At 36.3% G+C, this 19,637-nt stretch overlaps 5 protein-coding genes across 7 annotated transcripts; 2 read left to right on the top strand and 3 right to left on the bottom strand.

Annotated features, from left to right (window-relative positions):
- Nucleotides 1–3,599: 3,599 nt before the first annotated feature.
- On the bottom strand, nt 3,600–7,817 carry tap2a (transporter associated with antigen processing, subunit type a). The gene is made up of 11 exons (XM_079484873.1): nt 7,132–7,817; nt 6,922–7,036; nt 6,723–6,853; nt 6,432–6,637; nt 6,145–6,342; nt 5,925–6,053; nt 5,430–5,618; nt 5,052–5,225; nt 4,417–4,576; nt 4,124–4,260; nt 3,600–4,041 (listed from the first exon to the last, which is right to left on the bottom strand). The coding sequence occupies exons 1-11, from the start codon at nt 7,625–7,627 to the stop codon at nt 3,823–3,825; spliced, it is 2,154 nt and encodes a 717-aa protein (XP_079340999.1). The 5' UTR covers nt 7,628–7,817; the 3' UTR covers nt 3,600–3,822.
- Nucleotides 7,818–7,979: 162 nt separating this feature from the next.
- Nucleotides 7,980–10,913, bottom strand: psmb9a (proteasome 20S subunit beta 9a). The gene is made up of 6 exons (XM_079484536.1): nt 10,473–10,913; nt 10,176–10,243; nt 9,641–9,772; nt 9,439–9,568; nt 9,127–9,268; nt 7,980–8,815 (listed from the first exon to the last, which is right to left on the bottom strand). The coding sequence occupies exons 1-6, from the start codon at nt 10,527–10,529 to the stop codon at nt 8,688–8,690; spliced, it is 657 nt and encodes a 218-aa protein (XP_079340662.1). The 5' UTR covers nt 10,530–10,913; the 3' UTR covers nt 7,980–8,687.
- Nucleotides 10,914–11,387: 474 nt separating this feature from the next.
- On the bottom strand, nt 11,388–14,033 carry psmb12 (proteasome 20S subunit beta 12). 2 transcript variants are annotated; one of them, XM_079484538.1, is made up of 7 exons: nt 13,953–14,033; nt 13,306–13,430; nt 12,692–12,762; nt 12,477–12,608; nt 12,238–12,367; nt 11,780–11,924; nt 11,388–11,640 (listed from the first exon to the last, which is right to left on the bottom strand). In XM_079484538.1, the coding sequence occupies exons 2-7, from the start codon at nt 13,351–13,353 to the stop codon at nt 11,513–11,515; spliced, it is 654 nt and encodes a 217-aa protein (XP_079340664.1). In that variant the 5' UTR covers nt 13,354–13,430; nt 13,953–14,033; the 3' UTR covers nt 11,388–11,512. The 2 variants fall into 2 exon arrangements, with proteins under 2 accessions (XP_079340664.1, XP_079340663.1); XM_079484537.1 differs by having other exon boundaries at nt 13,926–14,032.
- Nucleotides 11,441–15,897, top strand: psmb13a (proteasome 20S subunit beta 13a). 2 transcript variants are annotated; one of them, XM_079484532.1, is made up of 11 exons: nt 11,441–11,673; nt 12,289–12,385; nt 12,517–12,614; nt 13,400–13,543; nt 13,788–13,881; nt 13,965–14,062; nt 14,400–14,540; nt 14,854–14,969; nt 15,167–15,225; nt 15,335–15,486; nt 15,627–15,897. In XM_079484532.1, exons 3-11 carry the CDS (start codon nt 12,595–12,597, stop codon nt 15,745–15,747), a joined length of 945 nt encoding a protein of 314 aa, XP_079340658.1. In that variant the 5' UTR covers nt 11,441–11,673; nt 12,289–12,385; nt 12,517–12,594; the 3' UTR covers nt 15,748–15,897. The 2 variants fall into 2 exon arrangements, with proteins under 2 accessions (XP_079340658.1, XP_079340659.1); XM_079484533.1 differs by lacking the exons at nt 11,441–11,673; nt 12,289–12,385; nt 12,517–12,614 and adding an exon at nt 13,072–13,260.
- Nucleotides 15,898–16,362: 465 nt separating this feature from the next.
- psmb8a (proteasome 20S subunit beta 8A) lies at nt 16,363–19,594 on the top strand. The gene is made up of 6 exons (XM_079484531.1): nt 16,363–16,837; nt 17,150–17,291; nt 17,415–17,526; nt 17,827–17,956; nt 19,064–19,268; nt 19,437–19,594. Exons 1-6 carry the CDS (start codon nt 16,697–16,699, stop codon nt 19,523–19,525), a joined length of 819 nt encoding a protein of 272 aa, XP_079340657.1. The 5' UTR covers nt 16,363–16,696; the 3' UTR covers nt 19,526–19,594.
- The last annotated feature ends 43 nt before the right edge of the window (nt 19,595–19,637 follow it).

Below are 19,637 nucleotides of genomic sequence, written 5' to 3'. Positions count from 1 at the left end.
AAACTACTGCTTCTGGAGGGACTTACCAGCCTAATAGAATCTGTCAGTAACAAAGCTAGTGTTCACTACATTTCCCTTGATGTAATAACAAAGCCCCCGCAGCACATCCATGGGAACTTTAGGGGATTATCAGTCGTCATATTTCCAAATCTAACCAGCACAGACCTCCATGGCCTACATATGTTAACAATGTTTTTATACAGTAGGTTAAATCATGTATAAACACCAAGAAAAATTTTTTCTAGTCATTTTTGTCATTATCATATTATCAATTGTATTTGCATACGCATTTACATTGTATTTGTCTTAAAATGAAGTGCACTAGGCAGGGGGATACTAAACCTTCTAATGTATGTCAATGAGGGAAGTGCTGGACCATATTGTGTTTTGAATTCAGATCGTTTCTGTTGTTATTCTTTTATTTATCTGTTTTATTCTTATGTTCTCTGATATTTGTTTTTGTAGAATCAGTCCTGTTGTTTTAAACTCAAATGCTTTCAGTTTCACCGATATTTTAGAAGTGAGCCATTCATTATTTATTCGATGAGTCATCGAAGCAGGTTCTTTATCTGTGTATGCTGCAAAATGCTCTTCGGCAGCTACAAGAATTTCCCTAAGTTTCCCATCTCTGTCATGCACACTATCATTTCATATTTTTATAATATAAACGCTACGGATTGATCCTGTGGCAGTAAAAGGGAATAATCATTGATGAGAAGTAGAACAGTGTTATTGGTAAAGGGTCATAAATTTGGCAGGGGTGCGGCCAGTTTATTTCTGATGCATTTAGCATTGCCTCCCCACCCCAATCATTCAGGTCACTGGTAGCTTTGCTTCGGCTTGGCATTACCAACAAACAGAAGAAAGGAAAGTGAAAGAGTGCCATCTCGGTACTTTCCAGGGCGTTGTCATTATGCTTGGCATATGATATTCAGCCACTGGTGGCGTGATTATACAATCAAACCAAAAGAAGACGAGGCGGAAAAAAGGATCTGCCTAGTCAGGACTCAAAAAGAGTTTTGTTTTGCCTTTTTTGTTGGGGTAATTTTGTAGCATTTTTGTGGCACAGATTCAAGTCTGTAAATGTCCGACATTGTATGACATTTCATTGGGGAGCAGAAAAAGGATTCTCTTAGCTTTTAACCTCTTTGTGCTCGAGATTCCAAAGCATGTGATTTCAGTGAAAAACATCTTTCAACTTGAAATACTCATAATTGGGGTTATCTGTCGTCTAGCTCAAGTTCTAAAATTCTAACTCAATATAATGGTTAATGTTACTTTAATTTAACTAATATTTGTTCTTTATTTTAAATAAAACGTAGTGTCTACAACAATAGTGTCTAGTGAAAATGTTATACAATATAATGGTGTAATGTAAAAAGTTATTCTCAAGCAGTAGCATGTAATGTAGATCAGACTATCACTGTTGGCATTCCTTTCCGAAAGGGGGAGATAAAACACAACACCGCAGTGATGAACACACCATGAACCAGACTCAACCGTGAGCAACCTGAACTGCCAAAACAAGAACAATAGGGACTTTCCAATAAGGGCTGATCAACACAATGATGATCAACGCAAATAGAAGCATTATGGGATATTTAGGGGAATACTAAATATTGGTCCACATAGTACCAAAAAAACATTATGTGATTACAAACATTTTCAACTTAATGCAGCAAATATAATATGATTTTCTTATAACCCATTTCTCATTTCCTCTCAGGCTCTCAAAAAGCTTAGTTTCATCTTGAGTTTCATTGATATTGTAAAAAAGGGAAAGAGAATGGGTTGTATAAAAGACCAACATTAACCCGTGGGGTGACTATAAACGTAAACACGTCGAAAAATAGCAGAACTGTCATTTACTTAGAGAGTGAAAGTAAGTAAATGTGCACATGCACCCACTTGCTCTTAACTAAGATTTGGCACGTTTTATTGTTCTGTCACAAAATGGCCGGCAGTTACAAAATGGCGATGCCAGAGCACCACATGAACCGGACCAGCAACTTTGGCCATTTACAAAAAGTCACGTGATTTCTCGAAACGAATTCTGCATTCACTAACTTGGGAATTTCTGTAAACTCTGAATTCATTATTGATCAGCGATATCTTAAACATTAGTCAAGCAAATCATTTTTGTGCAGTAAATAAATTCAGGCTTCATTTAAATTTTGACATTTCATCTAAAAATTGACTGATACATACGGTGATACCCAAATCCCAAACTTTGGCAATGATTACAATGTTAACTCTAATCTAAGCCCATGTGCATCAATGTGGGCATAGCATTGCCAAAATATATGAGAAAAACTGATACTTTGCATATTGGCCACATGGATATCTGGTGCAGCCATTTTGCAGCAGGTAAAAGTGTGTCAACTTTATGAAATGGCGACCAGATCATTGTCATCTGCCCTGCCAACATTAGGAGGTGGTACAACATGCCCAGAGGCAGGAGCGTCTGGGCTCTCAGCCAAACAGGTAAATATGTAACCAGGAAAAACAACAAGGGAGGCTTTTTTAAAGCAAAGCAAGGTTTCTTGTTTGATAGTTACCACACAGCCCAACCTAAAATATACAAATTCATTGTCATCCCCATATTGTTCTTTAATATACTGACTGTATGTGCCTTCAATCATTTCATATCAAGATTATGATAACAAAAAAGTATATATTTTTTTACTTTTGTTTGCTTTTATAAGGAGGTAATGTAAAGTGTGTCAGATAAACCAGAAATAACTGTTATTTATCTTTAGATTCTATATAAAGGTTCCTCACATTGTTCTGCAAGCTTTACTAATTTAATGTGCACTTTCTGATATTATTTTCTGTCACAAACACAAATAATAATATGAATTTTTTTTATTTTCATGCATTATGACTCAATATCACATCTTGTTTGAAAAAAGTAGGGTGACTATCCCAGTACCATGAGAGCAAAGTTTGCAGAACATTTGTTGTTAACAACTTAGTTTGAAATACTGGTGTGGTTTTCTTGATGAGAATACAACAAACACAATGGTGCTACCAGGCAGTTTGCCAGATAAACCGGACTGGTGACTTTTACATTTAAAAAAAGACACGTGGTTTCAGAGAACGGATTGTGCAACATTACTGACTGCAGGATTAATGTAAACACTAATCCGAATTTATTATTTTGATTCAATCCACAAGTGCTTTTCTGTTTGGATGAATGGTTTATATTATTTCCACATATAATTTTCACATGTGAAGGAATTTATTTATTACTTAAAGATGTATGTAAAAGCATTTGTATTATTCCTGCCCAGGGACTACAAATGAAATCGAGCTCTGTACCTTATTCTAGGGGCAGTCCTTAACTGTCTATCAAATATTGTTAAATAAATAAGTAATTAAATAAAATATTTAATCTAAAGTGTTGGGAATAAGGGATTTTGCAAACTTTTTTTGAGCTTTTGAAGGTTTTATCAAGTCTTGACTACATCTGAAACCGAGATGCAATTGACACCATCTATATACATAATATGTATGAATTTAATAATTTTAACTAAAATGTGATATCATATTGTGACAACCTTATATAACTTGACAGTTCATTAGTAAAACAAGTCAAACTTTTTGAAACAATACTTTATTTACACTTAATATCATTTTCTAAAATGCACACAGATTTACATGATGTGTTTAAAATTGATTTTTAAATCCTTTCGAGTGAAAGCCTCAGAACTTTGTGTTTTACGACTGTGATCCTGTAAAGGCAACTATTTACAATTTCAATTGAACATTTGTTGTAGTAATTGTGTCCTGGTCAATATTTTGGCGTTGACTATTTGACCTTTATTGTTTCAGAGTTTCCTTTTCCTGGTTGTCATCAAAGAGCCTCTCTGTAAGTTTATAGTAATTTCCCATCCTGTCCATCAGTTCTTTATGAGTGCCCTTCTCCACCACTTGCCCGCCGTCAATCACAACAATCTGATCTGCCTTCTCAATGGTCTTCAGCCTATGAGCAATCACAAGCAAAGTCTGGTTGGGGCAACTGGCCAGGGTTTGTTGAACCTGTAAAATGAAGACATATTGTAAGACTGTGAAAGATGCTTAAAAAGATATGTATGTGAGCTATATCTGCATAGTATTTTACCATTTGTTCACTTTCAGTGTCCAAAGAGCTGGTGACTTCATCCAGTATGAGGACCTGAGGTTGTCTGATAAGAGCTCTGGCGATAGCAATGCGCTGCTTCTGACCCACAGAGAGAAGACATCCACGCTCTCCCACATCTACAAATAAAACATGGCTATATTATTATTTTTTAGTATTTTGACTCTCTTCACTCAACAATCTGAAAACAAATCCTAATACCCCACACAAATAGAGAAAAAACTAATAGTCTTGTTTCCTATCCACTTACAGTATAAAAAATGTGTTTCATTTACCTGTGTCATATCCATTTTCTAGTTTGCAGATAAAGGCATGAGCATTGGCTTTACTGGCGGCATCTTTTATTTTCTCCATTGAGCAGCCAGGCAGACCGTAGGCGATATTCTCCCGTACGGTACCAGAGAATAACACAGGCTCCTGACCCACCATCGCTATCTGAGAAGTATTTGATAAGATGTTATTTTTCTGACCCCGCTTGGCTGCATTTGCTTCTTTTGTGACCAGCTTAGACAGGGTAGACCCCATATTGAATTTTTTTACCAAAATAATATTTGTATTGTATATTTTGAGACAAAATAATGGCACTTATGTATTTTTAAATATTTCACTGCAAGCTCTTTTCAGGTTAGACGGTTCTACATTTATTTTAGTCTATGACTAGTCTTAAGTCCTGTATGAATAACCAGTCCAATTTTGATATACAGAGTCTCACATTTGTAAACAATATATTAATGTTGCATAATACCTTTAAATGTGGAACAACGAGACTGAATTTAAGCTTCTAGCGTCTGGCTATTGTAAATATATATTTTTAAAATCATTGATAATTGAAAGATCCCCGGAAATAATGCCACATACCCCCAAGTTAAGTTTACATTAGCAACAATATGGTTTGTATCAAAGTAGTCACCTTGCTGTGTAAGTATTGATGTTGATAGTTTTGTATTGGTTTTCCGTCTAACAGAATCTGTCCTTGCTGAGGCTGGTAAAATCTCTCCAGGAGACTCACACAGGTGCTCTTTCCACCACCTGACATTCCCACAAGAGCGGTCATCTGACCTGGCTTCAACTCCAGGGAGAAGTCCTGAAAATGGATGAAAAATACATTAAGTGATTAAGGTAAGCGATTATTTTTAATTATGTTGGAATACAAGATTTTCTGTCCTTCACATGAAGATTCAAAAGTATATATTGCCATCAGCAGTGGTCTCCTAACACTGAAAACTCAAACCTTAATTTTACGGGACAAGGCAGATCAACTTAGTAGATTCCATTCAGAGCGCTGTACCTTTAAGACATTGTGGTCGGGTCGTTTTGGATAGGAGAAGTTGAGGTCCAGAAAGTTGACGCGTCCTTTCAGAACGTCAGGCTTCAGGTCACCATCTGTACTGACTTCAGGCTTTCGATCCAGATACTCGAACACCTTACCGGCTGCGCCCACTGAGTTCAACATGTCTCCATAGATATAGATCAATGTCTAGGACAAAGATGGACAAATATTAGGCAACTCTTACAGAAATAGATCACGCATAAATTGAATGCATTCATCGTCATTTCATTTTAAACACATTTGACCTTTTCCTTTTGATTGTTCAGATTATCAAACATGATTCTGAAGAAATTTTGACTGAATTAAAAAATGGGGGTGAATAAATTATAATAAATGAAAACAGAACAAACAACACATTGTTTTCGGAATGTCTAGTTTGAGGGCTTTAAATATTGTAATTAACTGTGTTTAATTGAATTAACTAATCAGCAAATCATGTTAAAAAAGTAATACCCTAATGTTGTTTCCAAGATCTGACTGATATAGGATGAAGGAGACGAGATTCCCTGTGCTCATCTGTCCATACTGGATGAAAAGTCTCCCATAGTACAACATGGCCACATTCATTCCTAATTCTGTCATCTGCAAACCACAGACATTATCATGAAGAGAATTTGGTTTGAATTATGTTTTACAGAAAATAAAGATAGTTTAAAACTCAAAATAAACGGACCCGTCTAACAAGCAGGTAAATCGCCCTGACTATGTCCCGTCGGGTCTTTAGATTATGGGTGTCCATCAAGCAGACATCATAGCGACCAGTTTCTCCCTTTTCCATCCTAAAACTCTTCACGGTCCTGACACCTGACACAGCCTCACCAGCAGTTTCATTGGCTCGTGCCATAGAGTCCTGAACTTCTTTTGACAGTCTCTAAAAAGGGCATTAAATGTTTATAAAGAACATACAGAGAAAACTGACGATACATACTTTCATCTATTATGGTGTCTACGTCTCCATACCTGGTAATGTCTGTCATAGATGTTCTGCAGCAATCCCGTCAATGGTGTTTCCATTAGCATCAGTAATGTAAGCTTCCAGGACAGGCTCATCATCAGATATAACATGCCTAGGGTTTTAATCATGGTCCTCAGAAGAACGTTGACATTCAGGGCTACAGCCCGGGCCATTAGAGTAGTGTCTGTGGATAGTCTAGACCCAATATCACCTGCAAAATAAATTACCAACCAAACATGAAATGCATTGCTTGTAAAGCATCTGAAGTATCGCGACAGCAATTGTATTGGCTCTACCTGTCTTTATGGTTTCAAAGAACCCAATGTCCTGCTTTACAAGCGAACCAAACAAGTTCAACTTGACTCTGCATGTGAAACTATTGATGGCACACATGAAGAGGCCTCCACGACATCCTGCACTGAAAGAACTGAAAAACAAAAACATTCATTAAAACAATTAAAGTAAACATATTATCATTTTCATTGCCATACCAACCTTCCTAATGAGAATAATGCCATGAAGAATATAGCCAATCTAAAGCTATCCCACTGGTACTTGGAACCCAAAATGTCAATCACTTCTCCTGTGTACAATGGGATGAACATCTCACCTGACAACACACGATGACACACATACATTTGACTTTAAAGACTGGTTTGCATTACACTTATTTTACGCATAAACACAATGGACTAAATTACTCACAGAGGACGGCTAGGGTCAGAAAGACAAAAGCTCCACAGAGCAGCATGTAGTCTGGTTTGTAGAAACGGATGACTCGCACGAAGAGGACTCGAGACCTCTGTTTGCTCTCTTTGCCTTGAGCATCTCCATTGCTGTCAGGCAATGTGATCTCCCAAAACAAACAAGCCAATGCAGCAGCTACGCTACCGACCAGCCACGTATTGAATGTGTCAAGCCGATAGTTGCCGAAAAAAGACGAGCGTCCGGTTTCATAAACCGAACTAATGAAACAGTGAACGATGACCCATCTCTTTATCAACGGGTCTGTCGCGTCTTTAAAGAAAAGCAATCCGGTGTATAGAAGTGTGCATCGCAGTCCAGATTCAACCCATTGCCGTAACACATTATAATCCGGATTCATCGTACGAGACTTTACTAAAGTTCCGCAGAGGTCCAGCGAGTAAACTGTTAACAGGTCGATACATAAAATACACGCGAACGTCAAAACCTTGTGCATGTTGTTAACGAAGCTTCCGAAATAAATAAATGATGTAATTATTTGTATACTGTTTACATAAAGATCACAAGCGTTGTTATTATTGTCCCTGTACCGCTTCTTGCATCCTTCATACGGCGTACGAGGTCTTCATCTCCGTTCACACTGCGCCGGGTCAGATAGGGACACTGACTGTTGTCGTTTCACTTTCGATTTACTTTCATTCGGGGGTTTCCTTAAAAAGCACCAAATAAAGGCTGATCTATCTAACTGTACAACTTCTCAGTTTTTCTCTTTAGTTATAGAATTGTTCATACACATGTTTATACGTTAACTTTTGCCTTAAATAAAAAAAGTTGAAAGTACATTTTTTGCTAAGATATATTTTAATATAGATTTCAAATCAAATCATTTTGTCTCATAAAAATAAAATAAAAACCTCAAAGCAAATCAGAAAAATATTAAAAAATATAATAAACATATTACGATAAATAAAAATATTGTATAAAATAATAGATATTTTTGAAGAAACCTTGTTTTTTCACAAGCTTGCTCATGAATTCATAACTAGAAAGCCACAGTAAGTGATTATTGTGTTAAATAGGTGCATGTGATTCTAAATAGATGCACACTTGGTTTAATAGGTTGCATTTTGTTCACAAATAAGTATGCGGAAGATTAAAACAGCCAAGGATGCAAACTAAATTATGCAGCTTTTTAAAACCTAATCCTATATGCTATTGCATACCCCTCTTGAATGCTTCAAACCTGGATAGAGCATTACTGAATTTACCTGAATCAACATCTTGCATCTTTTTTCTTTGACAGATTTAAACGACCTGAAACCTACTAACTTTTTTTGACTAAGTTATAGACTGATAAACTGGATACAGCAGTTCACAGGATTTGCGTGTTTGTAAATTTGTTTGTGTTTTAAGATTTTGGCAACATCAACAAAACAACAGATGGAAACTGAATTGTTTTTTAATGTGGTGTATTTTGTTCCGCTCCATAAGGAAGTTACAACAAATAGATGTACAATGTGGTATGTTATTGTCCTTAAAGACCAAAGTTATTTGTTTTACTGGTCATAAAACTTGGGTAGTTCATTTCCTAAAATGCACTTCTCTTCTGTTCCATCTTTATCAATAGTGACGAGATACGCAACGCCTCCGCTGGAACCATCTCGACCCATTGCCAGAGTGAGTGCTGCAGAGAGAAAGAGACCTGATTTATCCACTGAAGCTAAACTGTTTGAGTCTGATCATTGCAAAACAAGTATTGAAACAAGACAATAAACACATTGATTTTAGGGGTTATCGATTATACAACTGCAGCATTGTGTGCATGCTGCAAAAGACAGGTGGCATGCAATTGATATTACAGAATTGAGCCGATGTATGAATTTTATCCTTTATAATCTTAAAAATGTAAACAGGGTATAAAATAATTTAAAAGATTCCCTAACTTGACGTACGTTATATCTTGACATATGTATATTGCTATGACAAAGATCTTACCATTCACCACAAACTCTTGGCTTTCCTTCTTTGTCATGTTTTTTCTGAACTCTGCGTCCACAAACCCATTAATGTAAAAGCTTCCAGACCCACCAATAGCAAAAGGCTGCCTGGTCAGTAAACCGCTCAGTGTCGCATACACCTGTTTGAACGAAAGGATTTAAAAAATGTAATGCTATAGTGTATATTAAATATTATACTATCTTATATCTATATCTGAATACATAATTCAACATAACCAATCCACATAATCCTAATAAACCAATATATATATAACAAATTTAGTTTGCAATAAGCCCAAATATAGCTTACCTGTCCACCTTCTTTCCTGTCCCACCCTGCAACTATTAGATGTGCTGATAGTTCCTCTTTGTATTTGTATGAAATGTTCTTCACCAGTGTGGCAGCGGAGCATACCAATGGGTCATCTTCCACTTCAATACTGAAATATATGAGTAACCTAATGTTATAGATAAAGAGAACTCCAGGATATTTATACTGCAGTAATAAATACCTGTGCACATCCAGTTGGTAGTTTACAATTTCAGCAATAGTTTGAGCATCAGCCGCTGATCCAGATAAAGCACAGTAGATCTTATCATGGAGGGGGGAGAGCTTGTTCATCACACGATTCACCACAGACTCCCTAGAGAAAGGACAGAGAAGCAGAATTTAGTGTTTTTAAATAATCGTTTAATTGTGAACTCTGTTATAGTACTTTTTGTTTTTTTACAGTTGGGAATGTTAGTTTAAGTAAAAAAAATTATATGAATTCCCATGAGGTGGTATTTGCCACTGTTAACTATACAAATACCCCAAAAAACTATAGAATAAAATGCAATTAGCCTACTATAAGCCTTTATTTAAAACCTTAAAGCTGCAGGAATCAAAGACTGTCAATATTGCTCAGTAAAACACTGTCCTCTTCCCACCCATTTAGACACAAAAGCACATTTTATATAAAGGCTTTCCTATGGTTTTTAGTGATTTAAACTTGAATTTAGTGCGTTAATCTAATCCACTGTATAAGGACAATAACGTTGTTTTACCCCGCAGACACACGAGAATCAGACCCCAGGACAACTCCACCGTCAAAGGTTACAGCGATGATGGTCGTCTGAAAAAAGCAAGCATGCAAAATAGTAAAAGCAAAGGTTATTAAAGCATTCCGAATGACGATCACGATGTAAATCATTATTGAGAGTTATTGTTAGGTAGCCCATACTTTAACATCGGTAGCATAAAGTGTTTGTATAGTCGTAAGATGATCTAAACCACTTTAAAGTTTAAAAGTCTGTGTTTGCATTCTGCATCTTAAAATAATAACTCGTGAAGCGATAACTTACACCGGTTTTGACTTCCTCGGATAGCCATCCTGGTTCTGCGAGCAATTCCTCCGACATGTTGAATAAAGAGAAGCTGACGCGTCGACTACTCGTTTGCGCAAACTTGCTTCAGCTCGATACTCGATAGCGCGCGTCAAATGAAGCGCAAATGAATTAAACTACAAACAACCAACAATATTGTCTTCATGTACTGTCAGGCCTGCACCAGTTTTGGGACGATCACATTATTCCTCCATTTTCTCTCTGTAACAGAAAGTGAAAGAAATGTGCCTCCCCATTGTAGTTTACTTAAGTGTAGCCTAGATACGCTGCATACCAATTGTCCGAGAAAGCATCTTACATTAACATTTACGCATTTGGCAGACGCTTTTATCCAAAGCGACTTGCATTATCCTATAGCTACATAGGCCTGGGGTCGTTGTTAACGCAATGCTCTAACACTGAACTACAGGAAAACACATTTCCACTTTCACATCATTTAGTCAATTGTAAGTCTAATTGAAATAGATGAATCCTTGATTTTTCTTTTTATGGCACTTGTATGTTTTACAGTTTATTAACGTCAATAAAATCTATACTTGTTCCTATGTAGGTTTTGCTTAGTCTGTTCAAAGCAACTGTGCAATTCAATATACAATATAAGTAATGCATTCAATGCAAAAAATGCATCCACTTTTAATATTCCAGATTTGGATCAAAATTATCTAGTAGAGGTTCTTAAATGCACAGGGAATAACAATTAAGCAAATACAGTACAAACTTCACAGTCATAATAGATCTTGTATCTTCTTTTCTGCATAGTTCTGTACCATACCGTGCAATTTAGTTTGTCTGTTTTCATAAACCAACAATAATGTAAAATTATCAAAATAGTCATATTGTGTATGTTGTAGAGGAATCAAACTGTAAAACGTATAATTTTGTGAACATAACATAACATTTTTTTTTTATTATGAATGACAAAACAGTGTGGAATGCACATCAAATCACAAATCTGCACACTTCGAAGCACATGTAGTGAAAAAAAAAGCTAAGTCTTCCTATTCGTCATGGAACTTGGGCAGTTTATCCCCTGGAACGACTACATGCTTGACTCCTGCTTCAGTGATCACAACCAGGTGAACCACGCCACCGCTCACATTGTCTCGACCCATAGCCAGAGCCAAAGCTGCAGAGGCAAAACACAGAGGCATTTCCATCAGTACGTAAACCATTTTTTATCTACACACATAAATAATGCAAGCAGACTTTATTTCGAAAACCTAATGTTACAATATTTGATTAACATTATTTATATTATACTACACCATTTTTGGAAAACTGTGTAGCCTCTTCCAAAGTCATGTCAGGTTTGAATTTGGCATCCACATAACCATAGATATACGTGCTGCCTGATCCACCGATGGTAAACGGCTGACTAAGCATCATTCCTCCCAAAGCCACTGTGTATATCTGTGAAAACACAAAACATTTGCAAAAGAGGGCAGAGGTTTAGATAATAATAAACAAAAAATAATGCTGCTATGTTTTAACCTAAATAATGTTGTTTTTGCTTCACACACCAATACATATTAATGTTAATGATAAGCATTTACATCTATGCGGACTTTAACTGCAAACGTTACTGTGTTATTATTTTTGAATATTATATATTTTCATTATTATTCTGGAGTTTGCATGAGAATATCTGGCGGTTGTCTAACTGATGTATAACAGTCAGACTGTTCCCCTTGTAATATGTGTGTATGTCATTGACAAGCCTCACCTGTGGTCCCTTTTTCCTGTCCCATCCGGCTGTGATGAAACCTGCTTGCAGCTCCTCTTTGTTGTTATAGCAGAGTTCCTTCATAATGGATGCTGCAGCTTTTACCAAAGGAGGAGAGTCCATCTGAATACTGTAGAAAATGAGTAAAGTGAGTAAAGAAAGACAGTGTTTTACAGACAACGATTCATATGTTCAGACTTTCTTTAGAATTTTGTAATGGATACAGAAACTAACACAACCTGTGGAAAGACAGCTGAAATTTGGCCATTTTGGTAACAGCTTGTGCATCTGCCAGTGATCCGGCTATGCAGCAGAAAATTCTATCATGCACCTGTATCAGCTTGTTGATGGTTTTGGATGACACGTAGGACCTGCAGGTAAATGTTATAGTTAAAAATATATATTTCTGCATTAGGGCTATATGAGAATAAAATATGTGTTGGAAAATACTCACTCTCCCATAGAGGCCCTGGAGTCAGATCCAATAATAACACCTCCATTAAATTTAACCGCAAGAATGGTGGTCTAACCAAAACATAATATTAATAATTAAGGGTGATATGTTTAAAATTAAGTTCCCAGGGTGCAGACATACTTATAGAATGCGCACATAAACACTGTAAGGGACTTTGGGAACATGCCTGCCAAATGCATAAATGGAAAATTTTATTGAACAAGATTAAGAATGACATGCAACACCCATCAGAAAACAAGTCTACACTTTTCGATAATTATGTTTGTTGTCTGATATGATTGACATTCTGCTCTTTAAAACAATATGCATTAGTATGGTAGATTTATTGCATCATGGCGCACGTCACAATAGGGTACTCCGCTCATGAAAGTGAAAGTAACTTTAACATACGTGATACTTATACAAACAGCACATTTATCATTACACTAACACTATATATTAAAGTGTGCGTTTTATAAAAGAATCTCTGACGATACGAAAGCCATCAGCTACCCAAACGCCGACGCGTATTTGACCAATTACACGTAAGATTTTCGAACAAGCGAAAGGTAATCTGCATAAAATGAAGGAATATAAAGTTAAACCTGACTTACCCCGGTGCTGACGCCTTTTATTTGCGAGTGTAGCTGTAACCGTTCCATTACATTGACTCAAGGATACCGATTGTGGATGAATGTGTCGTTCCAGAGTCGCTCCTCCGAACGCAGTCGCCTCAGCTCTGGTGGTCGTAAAGCGCATTACATCCTCAGTTCCCCGAACGATATCAAACATGGCACTATCTTCCCTCCTCGAACCTCCCGTGCCAGGTTTTAACTTCGAGAATTCAGCAAGGTAAGTGATTTGAAGATAAATACAGTTATATGATGATAACACATTGCATAAAACGTAGAAAGTAAGATTGAAATGATCGCAATTATTGCGCTGCGCTGTCGGTACAAAAGTGAAAGTAACTAAGACGCAATTATTCCCCAAAATAAAACGTATTGCAACCCTTTAAAACTGTTTTCTACACTATTATCTGCTGTATTACTTTTAAGCGGTGTTATTTATTGTGTGACCGCTGTTGTCCATTCAGAAATTTTGTACTGGAGACTAGTTCAGATGAGGGGAAAATCAAGGCACCAAAACCTATGAAAACAGGCACCACCATTGCTGGAGTGGTTTATAAGGTAACCATTCAAATGTAAAAAAAAACATTTTTGGTCATACTCACACAGTCAAAATGTAACAGTGTGTCTACCTTTGTGTGTAGGATGGTGTTGTGTTGGGAGCAGACACAAGAGCCACCTCTGAGGAAGTAGTTGCAGATAAAAAATGTGCCAAGATACACTACATCGCACCTAATATATAGTAAGTATACTTGACCTAACATAGTATAGTATACTTACCACTTAGTGTTCTGTCTTAAGGCGTTATATTATCAGAATTTGCAATTATTTGAAAGTCTGTGAATTTAAATAAAATAGCTTTAGTAGTCAATTCAAATGTATATTGTGATTTTTTACATTGTTTCAGATCACCTTTACTAAAAAATTTACTTATTAAACATACAACATATAGAGTTAAATGCATGAGATTTTTGCTAAGTTCTTTGTCCTTATAATGTTATAATAGTCTTAACAAATAGAGAATCTATGATAATACAATGAATAAGAGTGCAGTATGACAACTTTGTTGTTTGTGTTAGTTGTTGTGGAGCAGGAACAGCAGCGGACACAGAGAAAACAACAGATATGCTGTCATCAAACCTCACCATTTTCTCCATGAACAGTGGCAGGAACCCAAGGGTTATCATGGCAGTAAACATACTACAAGACATGCTCTTCAGGTGTGTTTGTTTGGCTTAGATATATATATTTTTTAAAGCAACTGTATGGCATTTGTAGGCATTCATCTTAGTAAGAATATACAATAATCACATGATACTGTGATCTTTTTCTATATCTTTCATTTTAAATTTGCACTCTGTTGTCCTTCATCTTATATATTTAGTTCCTTTTCAAATTTCAAATTGAAATGATAGTTTGGGTCCGATAGTTTGGATACACATAGCAGTATCAGGTGATGCACATTACAAGCTCTTTTAATTCATACTAATAACTGCAGCGACAATAATGTGTAACTGCTTTGCTCTTTCTCAGGTATCGAGGTCAGATTGGAGCTCATCTTATTTTAGGGGGTGTTGACTGTACTGGCAGTCACCTGTACACAGTTGGCCCTTATGGGAGCATGGACAAGGTGCCATATCTAGCCATGGGTACGTACAACACGAACAGTCATTGATAATGATTCATATGTGCATACATTTTTTTAAGAACATTTATCTTATTTTTAAAATGCAATTCTTCACCAGTTATATTACAATATATAAATATGAACAACAAACCACTGATGAATGTTGCATATTAACTAATCATAGATAAACACAATAGTTGTTTCTTTGTTTTGATTTAGGATCTGGTAATCTGGCTGCTTTGGGCATACTGGAAGACAGATTTAAAGCAAATATGAATGTAAGTTTTAAATGCTTGCTTACATCCATATTGAATACTACTGATGAACCAGGATACATGGACCGTAACTCCAGCTTTCTGACCCTATTGTAATTCATGTTGTCTTTAGCTAGATGAAGCTAAGGCATTGGTGAGTGATGCTGTCCATGCAGGCATCATGAGTGACCTGGGTTCAGGCAACAACATAGACCTGTGTGTGATTACTAAAGAAGGGGTGGATTACATCAGACCTCACAAAAAGTCCCCATATAACTTAAAGGGGTAAGACCATATACAGTAGCATGTTAAAATATAGATAAACAGCATTTTAGTTACACAAATTAAACAACATGTTGGCATATGACAAGTATAAACTCTTACTGAACTGAGTATACTGATATCTTTCTGTATGTTTCTCACAGACAGGCAAAGTATAAATATAAGCCAGGGACAACCCCAGTTTTAACTCAAACCGTGACTCACCTGGAGCTGGAGTTGGTGCATGAGACGGTTCAAATGATGGAAACAGCAGGATCCAGCTGAGCCACGGAATACATTGTGATACAATTGTTTTTCCTATAAATGTCTAATGCTTCACTTTGAATAACTTTTCGTATGTGATCTTTGTCCTATATTTCCCTGGCGGGTACAAGACTGTGTGAAGAAGGCAATAAAATATTTCCACCAAATACAATGTACAGCATCTTTCTCTGTTTACAACCACAAATATTTATTTGAACACCTTATTCAAGATCAGAACATGACAAAAATGTAACACAGACACTTCTAAACATCGTAGGTAACTCTATAGGTATGGTATAAACACGCTGTAATATCAATTCGATTTAATATAAAAGGTTTTAGAAACAAGCCTTAAAAAGGTGCAGCAAATAATGAATATTGCATTGTGTTATACATTTATTGGCTTTTCCTATCTGTCCCATTAATAATTCTTGAATCAGAAAAGGAAAAAATTGTCAGTGGATGTTCTTCAGAGCTCGTGAGGTCAGTCAAATAAGTCCCTTTTGTTATTTGTACAACTTGTTTTGCAGTTAAAGAAGCTTTTGTATGCTATAGCAGCATTAGGGTGTGTCGTACGATTAGGTTTCATGGGGATTTCACACCTGGTCTTAACCTGCATCTGCTAAATCTGCCCACATACTGATGATGCTGAGACACGATTGGTCAAACACTAGAACGCAGAATGTTTTCTAAATTAAAATAATCTTACACAACACTACATCAGATAATATAATTAATAATAAATATTTGTTGTTAAAAGTTATTAATTGTTTTAAAATGAATGTTTTCTTTAAAAGTAGGCCTATACGAAGTCGAAACTATGTTAAACAGCTTCTCTTAATCTTTCGGTTTCGATTGAGTTTCTTCCGCACACGGATCGCGTTTCCTTCATGTAAAATAGCAACATTGGGGTCATTTTGACTAAAAGTTTTTAATTATTTACACGAATTGTAGTTGTTTGTTATAAAGAATGGCTCTTTTGGACGTCAGTGGATATAAACATCACTCGTCGCCGCAGTTTGGCTTTAAACAGACGCATCTTCTCGACCGGCTGAATCATTACAGTTTTGGGACAAAATGTCAGGAGTTCGCTGTACCAGTCGGAGTAGATGTAAGTCACTTTTATCGTTATCATTAAGTTTCTAGTTAATCCTGAAGACCTAACCATAGTCTGTAATTACATTGCATTGTGTTCTTGGCATAAGTACATTTCTATTGTTTGACGATCCTGAGTCATGAATCAAAATATTATAGCAGGTTCCTATCAATTGGCTACATTATGTGAACTATACATAGGCCTATAGCTGAAATATGCATACCATCATACATGTTCTTATATAGCAAATGCTAATTGATGCTTATTGAAACATGCAGTAATGCAGGCTTACATAAAACTGTTATTAATGTTTTGTGTATCCATCAGCCTTCTAAGTTTCTGAAGTCATGCAGCAGTGAGGATGGTGTTTGTATAGATCTGAATCATGGCACCACAACCCTTGCATTCAAGTTCCGCCATGGAGTCATTGTGGCTGTTGACTCCAGAGCATCAGCTGGCAAATACATAGGTAAGTATCAGTGCAGCTGACCTTATAACAGCTTTAAGAATACAGGAGTTGAGTTGTGAACACCACGTCAAAATGTATTGCTCAACCTGGTATATCCTCATTTTTCTTTCTAATGTGTTGCAGCATCAAAGGAGGCGAATAAAGTGATTGAGATCAACCCTTACCTGCTGGGCACCATGTCAGGCAGCGCTGCAGACTGTCAGTACTGGGAGAGACTGCTGGCTAAAGAGTGCAGGTCTGTCTCAACATGCTTCTGTAGGGGATGTGCATGTGCTTACAGTATGATGTTACCATCTCATGCTTTCAGCTGTGTCAGGAAATGTTTTCAGAAGAACTTTAAAAAACGTACTGTTCATAGTTTAAGTAATACTTGTACACAAAATTATCCACTGTAAAATTTCCTTCCGAATTACTAAGGGATTTTATTAGGAAATGTAGGTGCAGATTAAGAAATGTTTCTTACCATTTTACTGTTTTGTCCGGCATTATCTGTTAATAATTTGTTAATCTCTTAGTATTTGTGTTTTACAAACAGACTTTATAAACTACGCAACAAGCAGAGGATCTCTGTGTCCGCAGCCTCTAAACTCCTGTCCAACATGATGCTGGGATACAGAGGGATGGGGCTCTCTATGGGCAGTATGATCTGTGGCTGGGATAAACAGGTGACGTGTTTACATGTTTAGCTATAAGTATAAAGACCAAAATTTTAGTCCTCAAGAATACAGTGTCAAGTCAACTTTATTGTACAATTTTCATTGTTACAAAGCAGTTGTACAAGAAAACATATTGACTATAAGCCCAAACATATAAGGTTATGCAAGTCAAAACTAAAAATGTGAAAACAGAAGACAGACACACAGATTCAGCCATACCCACACTTAAAACACTGCACACACACTACACACAAAAACATACACTCACACACACACAGGGGCCATCACCTAAAGCCACACACCTAAGATAAGGAGAGGGAAACACAGGTCAAATATCAAACAGAATATAAATTCCTATATGCAGTGTTAATTAAATACAACTTTAACATTCTATCAGCACACCCGGCCAGGCAAACAGTGCAAAACAGAATGCAAACGGTGGCAAGGAACCCAAAAATCCATTAGAGGAAAAAAAACCTATGGAAACCAGGCCTAACCAGGGGATTCCAGTTCCCCTCTGGCAAAAGCTGCAGCCTCTGCACAAGCTCGACCGTGCTTGCATAACAAGACAAAATAAAAAATTTTTAGATTTAAGATTATCATTTATAATCTAAAAGCGGTTTTGACTAAAACTCATATCTCCCGAACCATGTCAATAGGTTTATGTGGGGGATAGATATTTATCTAAGTGTGATAATTGCATCCACTTCAGTTCAAATTCTAAGATCTGTGTTTGTGTCTTTGTATTTTGCATCTATTCAGACATCAGATATATTTTTTACTAGTGATTGAAGCATTAAAATTATGTAAGTAAGGATAGGTACATTTGTGAGACAGTCGATCAAAGTTATCTGACAGTATCAAGATTACTTTATTCTGACACAGTTTAACTGAGTTCTTGTCATATTTTATTACCGTTTTGTAAACTTTACCCAATAAACTTTGATAATGTGAGAAATTTGGAAGGTGCCTGAATACATTTCAGTTTGACTGTACAGTATTTATATAATTACAGCTTAGTCATAAAATTATAATTATTAGATCTATTTTATGTAATCAGGCTTGACATACTATTAGCATTTATATTAATTTGCAAACTGTTTTTTCTTACATTAGGGTCCGGGTCTGTACTATGTGGATGACAATGGTACCCGTCTCTCTGGGCAGATGTTTTCCACTGGTTGTGGTAGCAGTTATGCGTATGGTGTGGTGGACAGTGGATATCGTGAGGATATGACTGTGGAGGAGGCGTATGAATTGGGCAGACGTGGTATTGCTCATGCCACACACAGAGATGCTTATTCTGGTGGTGTGGTCAACCGTAAGTACATTGAATGCATTACATAAAAGAGTATTTAATTTTTTTGTAATTTGAATTAAAATTTTGATGCAAAGAAACATAAAATATAATTTGGTGCATTGTGTACCCCAAATGGCTTAATAATTTTGTTCATTAAAACAATCTGTTATTCTTATTTTTTTCTTTTAGTTTACCACATGCAGGAAGATGGCTGGACCAAAGTGTGTAAAGAAGATGTGTCAGAGTTAATCCACCGTTATATGAAAGGAATGTTCTAAATCTGCTTTTCAAACTCTGAAAGTTGATGGTTTCATTATTGTCCCTAAAGAATAAAAAAAATGTCGTAAATCTGATATGTTTTGTGTGCATGTTTTATATTTTCACAACATT

This window comes from Barbatula barbatula (genome assembly GCF_947034865.1).
Source record: "Barbatula barbatula genome assembly, chromosome: 21".
NCBI lineage: Eukaryota > Metazoa > Chordata > Actinopteri > Cypriniformes > Nemacheilidae > Barbatula > Barbatula barbatula.
This window is presented reverse-complemented; position numbering and strand designations above follow the sequence as displayed.